This window comes from Pan troglodytes, chromosome X (genome assembly GCF_028858775.2).
Source record: "Pan troglodytes isolate AG18354 chromosome X, NHGRI_mPanTro3-v2.0_pri, whole genome shotgun sequence".
Taxonomy (NCBI): Eukaryota; Metazoa; Chordata; class Mammalia; order Primates; family Hominidae; genus Pan; species Pan troglodytes.
Window position 1 is genome coordinate 115,394,855 of NC_072421.2, and position 12,527 is coordinate 115,407,381.

Below are 12,527 nucleotides of genomic sequence, written 5' to 3' on the forward strand. Positions count from 1 at the left end.
GGACTTTTCATTGACTGATACGAAATAGGTTCACAATAAATTTGTGTTGAAAGAATAAATGAATGGTAATGAAATATGCTTTTGTAATGGAGGGGGGGGGGTCAGCAAACTACAGCCTGTCGACCAAATCTGGTATGGCTCATGAGCTAAGAATGGCCTTCACATTTTTAAATGGTTGAAAGAAGTCAAAAGAAGAATATTGTGTAATACATGAAAATTATATGAAATTCAAATTCCAGTGTCTATAAATAAAGTTTTATTGAAACACATCCACACTCATTCATTTACATATTGTCTGTGTCTGCCTTCACACTGCAACAGCAGAGATGAGTAGTTGTGATGAAGACCATATGGCGCACAGAGATTAAAATATTTGCTGGCTCTTTACAGAAAGTTTGCCAAGCCCTGTTGTAATATCCCCTTTTTTTCTTTCGATAAATGTATGGCCTTTAGTCTCACTTTTTTAATTCAATCTTTTTTTATCTTAATCACATTGCCAAATAACACATACAAGGTAAAGATGCATTTGACAAAGATTTGATAATACTTGATAACACATGATTAGTAAGGAATGCTAAATGTAAATAGAGATGAAATATCCACTATGAGATATGAATTATGCAAATTAGGTTCATTGATGAAATAAATGTTTTAATTGTCTGGCATCACTATTGCTTAATTATGCAAACATCTGATTTGATCATGTCAATATTCAGTATTTTTTAAACTGACAAATGCCCAACACATTACCTAATTGTTGAACTTCACTTACTACACATTACAAAATTGCATCCTAAATATTGCATTGATGTATTTTGTATCAGAAGTTAATGCATTGGTGTATTAGAACGTATTTTATACCAGAAAATGATGTATTGATGTATCAGAACATACTTTATAAAGTATATACAAAAACAATGCTGATTTTTAAATAATTGTGTATAAACAATGTACTCATAATTGGCAATAGTTATCTTGATATGTGGAAGACCATGACTTTTTTCTTCCTTCTTATACTTTTCAATTTTTCTATATTTTGCATTTTTATAAATACCAGAAGTTTTAAACTCCGAATTATTTGACCAATTTAAAATAAAACTCCCCATCTCTAAGAACTTGCTTTGCATTTACTTTTCTTCCTGCCTACTCACAAAGCTATTTGATGTGCAAAGGACTAAACCTGTGGTTTTGTGGCTGAAAATGAAAAACACAAGGAAAGGCATAGGAGCTAAGAATAAAATTAGAGGCACAGCCAACTTTCCACACAAGAATGTTTGCTTACTATTCTTGTGGGAGGAAAACACGCAAAGGCCCTTGAAATGAGAAAATAAAAGGTCACATGGTAGAACTAATTAAATAAGACACTACTTAATTGCCCTGTGGTGCACCCTGTCATGGGCTAATATGGAATTATTTTAGCAACTCCCAAAGAAATATTACATAGGTATGTATTTAAGTATGCATGTATATTTTAGTCTCTAAAGTAATTTTAGAAAGGAAAGAGTTTCAGGTCGTAATTTCACTTTTCAGGGCAAATACTGATTATCAGATGAATTTTCTAAAAATTATAGAAATAGGCAAATTCTTTCTTCATTTTTCATATTCCAGTAATCTTGACCAAGAAGGAAAATCACAAACCTTTTGAGATTTAGTGAATTCTGTAACTCCTCTTTCAAGTAGGCTAAGAACTTAAGAGCAAATATGAGAAATGCTTACAAAGCCAACTAATAACTGGCAGGTATTTTTTCATAAATAAAAGTTAATTCACTGTAAAACAAAATGTGTAATAATTTTCCAGCTGTTAGAATTGTTTAGTAACAGCATCTATAGTAAAGTGTGAAATAAATTGCTATTCTAAATAACATACATAGGTGCAGAAAAGCTACGTTGTCAAAAAGAAGTGGATATGTATGTCTTGTGTTATTCCCTGTGGCAGACTGCTAGAAGATCACCAGCCCCATTTCTTCTTCTTTCTGGGCACACAGCTTTCTGATATTTTCTAGTTTTCTTTGTGTTTATATGTAGCCACAGAACTGACTTCTGGCCACTAGAATGTGGGTACAGGTGATGTGGATAGAGGTAATGTATGCTTCTTTCAAGCCTGACCACTATAGCCCTCCCACCTGCAATCCTCCATTTTTCTTCTTCTGACTGACTGGAGAGGACTCTGAGAACCTAAAAGGGGGAGGCCACAAGATGGAAAGAACCTTTGCTGCTCGGAGAAGAGCCACCTGATCAGGCATGCCCCCATGCCTGATCGTTGTTTCTGAATTATCAATCTGTCTTATATACTCCTTGTATTAGTCCATTTTCACATTCCTATGAAGAAATATCCAAGACTGGGTAGTTTATAAAGAAAAAAGAGGTTTAATGGACTCACAGTTCCACACGGCTGGGGAGGCCTCGCAATCATGGCAGAAGGTGAAGGGGGAGCAAAAGCATGTCTTACATGGTGGCAGGCAAGAGAGCGTGTGCAGAGGAACTGCCCTTTATAAAACCATCAGATCTCATGAGACTTATCCACTATCACGAGAACAGCATAGGAAAAACCCGTCCCCCTGATTCAATTACCTCCCACCGGGTCCCTATGAGAGCTGCAATTCAAGATGAGATTTGGATGGAGACACAGTCAAACCATATAATGCCTCCATTTTCAGACAGGTGTTAACTATGTGCAAATGCCTGAATTCACTCTCCCTATAAGCAGAGAACTGATACCATTGACCAGCTGCTCTGACTTAAGAACAATAATGCTCAAGAGGGATTTTCAAATTCATACCAAGCTTTTCCTATTGAGAAAATTGTTTCCTTAATTATTTAACTCAAGATAGACGCAGTGACATTTGGAGTCTCACTAGTTGTATTATCATAGCCCTAAATTTTTGGCTCAGATTTAATCTGATCATCTGAAGATAAAGTAGAGAAGATCACAATATGATGCTAATATAATTCTCAAATAATCTTTCACAAAAACATTTTTCCTTTGGGATCCCAGGTCAAGACAAATCTCTAAGGTAATTTTACACAATCCCTTCTCATCAGGCAAGATGGATCCTCTTGAAGATCAGGGAGACTAAACTCGGAATTGTAACTGCTCTTCTGGTTTAGACATGGCTGGCAGTTCTTCTGTGGTGATGAAAAGCCAGTTAGCATCTTCCATAATCTAATTCCCCAAACACAACCAGCAATGAGTTTTGATGAATAAGGTTAGATTTTGTCAAATTCTTTTTTTCCTTGAATAAAAAGGCATATTCACTCATCCAAGCTGCTCAGAGCTGTAAATTCTGATCACATTTTGCCATGCCAAAAATATAGATATTTAATCAAAGGAAGTCAAATCAGACAATAATGGGATGTCTCAGACCAAAATGACATTAAATGTTTTTATTGAACAAAAAAAGATAAAACATGGAAGTTGAATTTACTGAGCAAAAGCAGCTCTCCAGGTGAAGCTGCTATACTTTGTGCTAAATAACCTTATGAACTGAGTATACAGAATACATATAATATGTAAGTTACCTCAACAGCAAAGGAGAAGGAGTAGAATACAGTTTTTGAAGATAAAATATGGTCAAGTGACAAATTTTGTTGCTCAAAATTTCTAGCCCTTATCCACCTAAATTCTGTATGGTTCTACATATATGCATTCAGTATGTGCATACTGAATTCCCATTTTAATGGAAGCTGCTTTTTTGGAAGAATTCTTTTTAATTTCATATTTCTTTGATGTGCCACTCAATTTTTAAAAAAATTATATTTGACATATGTGTATGTGTGTATGTGTATGTATGTATACACACTTTAAAAACACCAAACCCTTGTTTATAAGTAGAGGGTTCATGCTGCTTTTTAAATTAATATTAGTGAATTTAAGCTACTTCTCCTGTGTGTCTAAGAAACTTTGTGTTCTCAATGCACCCACACAGTCAAGTGGGTTGACAGATATGTCAAAAATACTTTATGAAAAGAGGGAGGTAGCTCATGCGAGTTGGCAACCTTTTGTGTATTGTTTCCTGTTCAAGCAGGCTGCCTCCCTTTGACATCTTACAGTCAAAGATGAAAGGAAAACTTTTTACTTGAAGCCTAGTGAGCACAGTTGTACATTTACTACAATCCACCTTCAACTTGGCTTATTGGGTTTACTAATGTAAGATGACAAATACCTTACACCCAATACACAGCATTTAAAAAGTACTGAAGAAACATTTTATAGACAATACTTTTTTTTTCATATGTTTAAACATCAGCTTCTATGGGATACATTTCCAGAATGGTTGTGTTACCATTTTATAAACATTCTAGGCCAAACAAAGAGCACAAATAACATCAATGTTGTCTTTTTTCCAATATCTGTATCAATTACCAGAGGGTAATCCTAACATATATACTACTTAAGGGGGAAAAAGAAGAGAATTTATGACACATTGCAAAGACAGAACTACAGCATCTTAGTTGTAGAGATGATCTTAAGGTGCAGAAAGAGGGGACTCTCTAGAAGGTGATGGTGTGGTTTCTTCTGGTGGAAAAACTGTGAGTGTGCAAGCACGAATGCCACCAAGGGATTCTGGGAGATCAAAAACCTTATGCCATTCATCTTTATCTGGATCATATTTCTGCACTATCTCTACCATACAACGATTATTCCAAGAATACCCCCCAACCACATAGATTTTATTTTCGAAGACAGCGACCCCAACATCACTCTGCCCTCTTAACATGGCAGCAATTGGGGTCCACTGGTCAAGGATAGGTGAATAGTATTCACAGCTTAGGACATCATCATAATCACTTGTTCCTCTGAAGTGATTGCCACCAATGACATAGAGCCTTTCTCCCACTGTACACATGCAATGCAGACCTCTGACAGTGGTCATTGGCGCCTTCTGGATCCATTTGTCAGTATCAGGGTCAAAGCACATGAGCTCCTTTTGGAAAGTATCATGAGTAATTCCTCCTAAAGAATGAAAACAATAGTTTTGAAGTAAATAATTATAGAAATGCAAAAGTAATTAAAGGAGCTCTGTCACAGATAACTTTTAGTCACATATTATGACATATACCTTATCAATACTGTTCTTAGGACTGTCTTCCCTCTATAAATACATTCTCTGGATTAAAAGTAAAGAAAATAGCATTTTCATCTTCTTAAAGAACAAAACAATTACTTTTTTTGCAATCACTTACATTATTGCAATGACTTTCTCAAATGTAGATCCCTGGTATTTAAAAGGCTTTGCTGAAGGAAAATATATTTTGATCACTGATAGAGTTGGGTCTGTAGTAAATTCCAACTACAAAGCATCATTCACTACTTACTGCCTTTTAGTGGGTACCCTCTGGGTACTGAGCACTGGGCTAGAGCACATTAAATTCCAGGTTCCCATTTCCTCACTTGTCACAAAACAATATCTACTCTAGTTATTGCATCAGGATTGTGACTCTGAAGTGAGATATTTATCAAAATGCTTTGAAAAAGTTGAAAGTCTTGCACATGTGTAAAAGCTTATAAGAATATTCAGAATTGTTTATGTTTATAGAGTTTTCTGTGGGCAGAGTGAGGGTGGATAATGTCATCTCTTATCAGAGAATTAGAATGCTGAATATACGTGGAATTTTATACATGCACCAATTTGTTGTTAATCTAATTTAGTCTGTATCATCTACAAAGTGTACTCTTAGATCACATATAAACCAGTCTCTACAATGAAAGTATTAAACGATACCTTCTGTAGACAAGGGAAAGAAGTAAGCTAATCTTTAGTCAAACCATTCAAAGCTTTACTGTCAAATGGCCAGATGCCAATCACTATCACTGTTTCCTTCTGCTTTTTAAAAATATTTTCCTTGTGCTTTACAGAATTCCCAGAAAGCAAAACAGTGTTCATTGTTTTGAAAATCAGCTATAGTTTCTAACCACTCTTGATTGGGAAGGTCATTTCTGCAATATACGCCAGTTATGCCAAAACACCACTAAAACAATTCAGGTGTCATTTTTCTCAGAGGAGTTGGAGCTCTCATTATAATGGTACAGCAGCTGCCCACATAAAATAGATAGATGGTGTAAATCATTGATTAATGGGAGCATATTTATTACCTGGATGGCTCTTCCAATATAAGACATTCTGTAGTTGCTCATGAATTTAACACCAGAAACCTGCCAATCATATACTACAGGCCTTTCATTGATTCTTATTGATTAAAAATTTCATAAGGCAGTGGTCAATCAGGTCACAAATAGTGCCTTTACACCCTTGGTCTCTAGTAATGTAACTGCTGGCCTGGCACTGGCAGGCCTTCATATGGGGAAGAATTGTCCCAGGCAGAGTGTGTCAGGGCCAAATGATAATAACCTGACTAACAAAGTTAAATGTCAATACCAGAGGTGGTCATTACATTAAAGTGAGACTTCTTCCTAAATTCTACAGGAGAATGAAAGCAGAAAATGCATTAAAAAAAGAAAGAAATTCTACAGTAGATTGATTTAAACACCAACAATTTGAGAATGAAAGTTGCTGCTGGGACACTGTGAACAAACTATAGCCATTTCAGAATTTTTTAACAGAAAAATATATATTCATGTGCATAAAATACAGATAATCAGCACAGAAATATTTATGCAATGACACCATAGTAGAATCCCCCTATAATGCTAAGGAAGAAGGAAACCCATATTATGGACTATACTGAAAGAGAGAATGAACATTATTATGTACTATTATGCATATTGGAAGCACGTTTTATGCATAGGAGAACTTATATGTTATATAATGATACACTCCTTCACATAGTTTAGCTAAATCTTAAATAAAATGAATTAATTGTTGCTACAGAAACTATGAATGGTGTTTATCAGAATACAGAGCATGGGGACTGGAAAGCAAAATTTGAATGCTTTCCAATTTTTTCTAAGTTATACCTTACAACAGGATTGGTTTACTAGTACTCTTATAAATTTACAGAATGCCCAAGGCATTTATATGCAAATACACACAAAAATAGTTTCTAAAATCAACATAAATTATATTTTGATTCTCCGTTTTTCTGGATTTTTTTTTTTTGAGATGGAGTCTCGCTCTTTCACACAGGCTGGAGTACAGTGGCGCGATCTCGGCTCACTGCAACCTCCGTCTTCTGGGTTCAAGAGATTCTCCTGCCTCAGCCTCCCAAGTAGCTGGGATTACAGACGTGCACCACCACACCCAGTTAATTTTTGTATTTTTAATAGAGACAGGATTTCACCATGTTGGCCCGCCTGGTCTCAAACTCCTGACGCCTGAATTATTATTATTACTACCACTATATGGAAAGATAACCATATAGTTAAAAGCTTATATATTATATTGTGTTCACATGATACTTGTTTACCTGAAATATACATCACTCCTCCATACACAGTTCCAGCATGGCCATAGTGGGGCTCACTCATTTTGGCAACATAGGTCCATTCATTTGTTCTTGGATTGTAACATTCTACTGTGGCTGTTAAAAAAAAAAAAAAGAAAAGAAAATTATTTTTAACTTCAAATTTAGCAATTAATTATTTTTCTCTTAAGTGGAACAGTAATAATATCCAAACACTTGAAACATATCTATTATAGCTATGATAGATATGTGTAAGACTTTGGGGGGAGCTCTTACAGTAATTATTGAGACTATATTAATAATATAAACCATTAGTACATGTTACATTAGACTAGATAGTGTAAGAATCTAACAAATTTCTGTCATTGCAGAAATCACTAAGATTTATTCTGTAATCTGCTTACATATTTATAATTTGACATTTCTCCATTTTCTTTGCTCTAAAAACATAGCAAGAAATGATGAAAAAAATCAAAAGAAATGAAAAACTCCTCAATTCTGGGTCCCCATGTTGATACAAACAAACGTTAATACATAAGAAGCAAACTTTTACATTGAGAATGAAAATATACACACTTCTTGGTTTATGTTCTGAAGCCCACTGCTTTAATTCATATACAGACTACAAAATGGACACTGATAATAATTTCTCTACATTTATACTTTAAAGCTAATAGTTCGTATATACCCACCATCACTGCAGCCAGTACTACTCTTAACCTGAAGATGGTTGGCGGCATAATATGAAGATCTTTATTAAGAATACTTCCTGTCAGTAATGTATTTATCATCTTTTAACATAATGTATTTTGGAGAAGTGACCTCAACTCACTTAAGTATCTTTCAATCAGTCTGTTATAACCTCAAGAACAGAACAATGTCACCAAGAAAGATGGAAAATGTAATCACTTTTTAAAAGGCAGAAAAGCTATTAAGAGAACTCATCAAAAGCATGAGGTCTAGATTGACTTGAAAAGTTCATATTATTTATTGCAGACACTGCCAACTGCTAATCCAATTTCTTGCGTTCCCCCAACCCTACTTTTTTAAACTAACAGAACCACAACACTGCTTAGGGAAGCACTACACCAAGCTAAAAACGAAATTTAATTTAGCAGGTTCCCTTGAAGCTTTGGTCCACCATATGATATAGTTCTGGGCAGCGACGGGTAAGCAGAAGTTTATTGAGTAGGACAATTTGATCAAGCCACTGGAATTAGGTTTAGCTACTTGCAACCAAATGCAATCCTGATGAATCAACCTTTGAATGAGATTCTCTACTTAAAAAAAAGATAACATGGTGACAGGCAAAACACACACACACACACACACACACACACACACAGAGAGAGAGAGGAGAGCGAGAGAGAGACAGAGAGAGAAAGACTACTTTTCCGCTCTATTCAATAATTTCATTTCATCATCAAATTCACTACGCAAAGTATGCTTTTCTCCTCCAAGCACACCTATATTATGCCACTTCTTGCATCTCTCTACTGACTTCCTTTTCCACTTACTTTAGCTTTGAATTTTCAGTCTTATTTCAAAGGCTTTTACTATTCTCATTTTTACCTACTGCTTTGTTGGCTTTGTTCATTGCTTTAGGCCTGGATCCTTGCCAATTCTATTTCTTTTAAACCCTATTTCTAAAATTAATAACAAGTTAAACTGCCACATGTCCCAGTACTGTTTTTTTTCTTTTACTATTTCCAGTCACTGGATGCCTTTTCAAATGTTCATTTCCATTTGCCTTTGGCATGACTTTTACCTAACGGACAAGCAAAATCCTACATTATTATTCTCTCTCTCTCTCTTTCTCCTTCTCTCTCTCTCGCCACATAAGAGAAAACCTAGTGCATTGATTGGTACTTGGCATCAGCAAAGCCATTAATGGGAAGGTTTTAGAAGTAATTAAACCACACATCCTATCAGAAATGGGGTCTAAAAAGACTTCCAGATATCATCTCCATCTGCTTGAAGCCAAAGACAGGATTCACTATAGTTTTACACTTTTCTTAATGCGGGACTCTGACTTAAACTTTGAAATTTTTGGATTGTAACTGTCCTTTCTTATGTTTAATTCAAACTGTTCCAATGTGATTTCCATTAGTTTCTTCTTATTCTTTTTATAGTGGAGTTAGAATTTGAATACTTATTCACTTTTTATTATTATTAATATTTTCCTATGTAGAAAGATAATTCCTCTGTCAGTGACTTAATTGCATTTTCCCCTAATAGTGGTTATAAGAATCCATTTGTACTTTCTCACACAGGAGGCCCTCAGTTCAAGATAGCTATTAACCACCAATAACAAAATTACTATATAATAGTCCATCATTCTTAAGCTTTTTTCCAGCTAAAAATGCATCTCCTTTAGCTGTTCCAGGCGTTTAATTTTTATTGTCAACTTTTATTGTCATGCAATTCTCCATGCAGAATTGCTATTGTTATCAGTAAAATCAATAGTATTTTATTTTAAAATAAAATACATCTAATTAAAAAGTAGATACACATGCTCTTATTTCCATTTTCCATATTTACACGACACTCAGATATAGGTTAGTACCAACAACTCTGATGGGAAGAGGGAGTAAGGGATGATGCAAGGCAAAGAGTTGGAGCCACAAAGCAGTGCTTCAATCGTAGTCTATAAGAGTTGGAAATGGTAAAGAGGCAACTGGAAAAACCTAGAGCAGGTGGCAGCAAACCTCAGTCCATAGGCCAAATCCAGTCTACTTCCTGTTTTGTAGGGCCCAAAAGATAGAAATATGAATGATTTTACATTTTTTACACATTGAAAAAGAATCAAGACTATTTTGTAACTTATGAAAATTCTATAAAATTCAAATTTCATGTTCACAAATAAAGCTTTATTGGAGCACAGCCTCACTCATTTGTTTATGGATTATGTAGGGTTGCTTTTACACTACAACAGCAGAGTTGATTACTTGTGACAGAGATTGAATGGCCCACAAAGCTGGAAATATACTCTTTCTGGCCCTTTACAAAAGTTTGCTGGCCCCTAATCTAGAGAATTAACTTCAGTAGTTTGGTGGCCTAGTGTTTACATTAAAGAATCTCTCCAATTTAAGAATTATACTTAGGTTGGTTATCTCACATATATCAGGAGTTCTTATTTTCTGAGATAATTCCATAGGAATCCAGAATCGGTCCCAGAAGAGGATGTGGAATTTATTTGTTCTTTAAGAATAGGAAAGAGATCAGCCTAAAGAAAATCATTTAAACAATGATGGCTGTCATACAGGGGAGATGGACTCTAGAAACATAGAACGCTGGTGAGTGATCAAGAAACCCCCAAATCCTTTGGGGGGTATAGAGGCATTTAATAAATTTTAGTAGTTTTATTGTGCATGTATTTGAAAAACATCTAACATGTTTTCTATAAGTTATTTCATTATTTGAAACCTTAACTTATTAATATTTAACTGAAGTGAAAGACATTGGAGCTGTCATATTCTTCTTCAATATAGGAAGCCTAAATAGAAGATTGATTTCTTCTATGACACAATTTTGAAAGATGCCAGAAATAACTGACTCCTTTTACACTTAAGTGACAGCTACTCTAAGCCTCCCCTAGTTTCCCATTGTAACCAGTGTCAAAGGAAAGCAGCATTTTGAAGGAATTATATTTCAGCACTAAACCAGGTGAGCACATGTGTGCTAGTGCGTGCACACACACACACACACAGTCTTTTTTTGATGGACAATGGGCTTAGGTTTCCTTTGGTCCAAGTACCCCATGGAAAGATTTTAAAAGGCCTAATGCATTAAAGTGATCTAAACTGTCTTGCAAATGTTGCCACTGTTTTTTTTTTAATTTTTAATTTTTGTGGGTACATAGTACGTGTATATTTTTATGGGGTACATGAGATGTTTTGATGCAGGCATGCAATGTATAATAATCACATCACAGAAGATGGAGTATCCATCCTCTCAGGCATTTATCCTCTGTGTTACAAATAATCCAATTATATATACTCATACTTATTGTAAAACATACAATTAAATTATTATTGACTATAGTCACCCTGCTGTGCTATCAAATACTAGGCCTTATTAATTCATTCTAACTATTTTTGTACCCATCAAATTTTTCTTTTTATAATTATATACAGGCAATGGTTACTGTGTGTATGAAGTGATATACTGGTACTAATCAACCTATTAAATTGTTAAATGACTTTCCCATCAATCCCCTCTTCCTGCCACCCATTCCCATCACCTCCTTCTATTTACATAGGCATATGAACGTCTCAACTTAATCAGTTACAATGGGAATGTTAATTTATTATAACAGATGTTAATGTGTGCGTTGAAGGAGGAATTCTATTTTTAAAAAGCGCTTGTAGGGTAGGGGAAATGTTAAAAACTCAGTTTCTGGCAGGAACATTCAGAAATATAGGCAAGAGTTTCTTTAGAATCAGAATCTGCTATTCTGCAAAAACAATGGGTCCAAGAAAACTGGAAATGCCAACTAACACAAATTCACTTTTTATTTATATAAAGAGAAACACGATCATGGATAGAATTCAGGAAATTTCATTAATATTATTCTTTGGGAGCAATAGTAATCAAGGCAGGTTTCATCAAGTTTGGTTACCTCAGTAATATAGGATGTGACGTGACAAGACAATCTACTTCTTGCTTCTATTTGAGTATAACATAGAAAGAACTCAAAGGGGGTGGAGTGGATCAGAAACAAATGAAACCTCTTGCTTCTTGGCTTTATCTAATGACTCTTTTTGGCCTTTTTTCTCCTGAAATCAAGACTCTAAATTTGAATGCACTTACTAAGTCAATGACAAAATATTTTTTAAACTTCCAATATACTGTATAATAAAATGTTTAGTACAGAATGCGTTTGATGGGTATGCTGATTTTAAGGGACGCAATCATTTTCTACAAAAGTTTAGCTACTTATAGGTTACAAATCTATAAGGTCATTATAGATTTGTAATCTATAGATCATTTCAAATGGAATAAAATATCAAATAATTGGATGATAACTAGAATTAGAATTCTTGGAATAGATGGTTTGTGCCTGTATTATAATGACATGTGCATTTTTTAAATGCAGTTTATGAAATAAGATTAAAATGGACCTATATTTACCATTAGAGGGGAAATTTTTTTAAGTCATTATC

General features: G+C 34.7%; 1 protein-coding gene across 21 annotated transcripts in view; it reads right to left on the reverse strand.

Moving 5' to 3' along the window:
- Positions 1-3,369: 3,369 nt before the first annotated feature.
- The window catches only part of KLHL13 (kelch like family member 13), a 218,669-nt gene continuing 209,511 nt past the window's right edge, over positions 3,370-12,527 (reverse strand). For all 21 annotated transcript variants that reach the window (XM_063803857.1, XM_016943582.3, XM_016943580.3 and 18 more), the window contains 2 exons: positions 7,366-7,479; positions 3,370-4,954 (listed from right to left, as the gene is read on the reverse strand). In XM_063803857.1, coding sequence (XP_063659927.1) covers positions 4,467-4,954; positions 7,366-7,479 — 602 coding nt within the window. In that variant the 3' untranslated portion in view covers positions 3,370-4,466. The remainder of the gene's footprint in view (positions 4,955-7,365; positions 7,480-12,527) is intronic.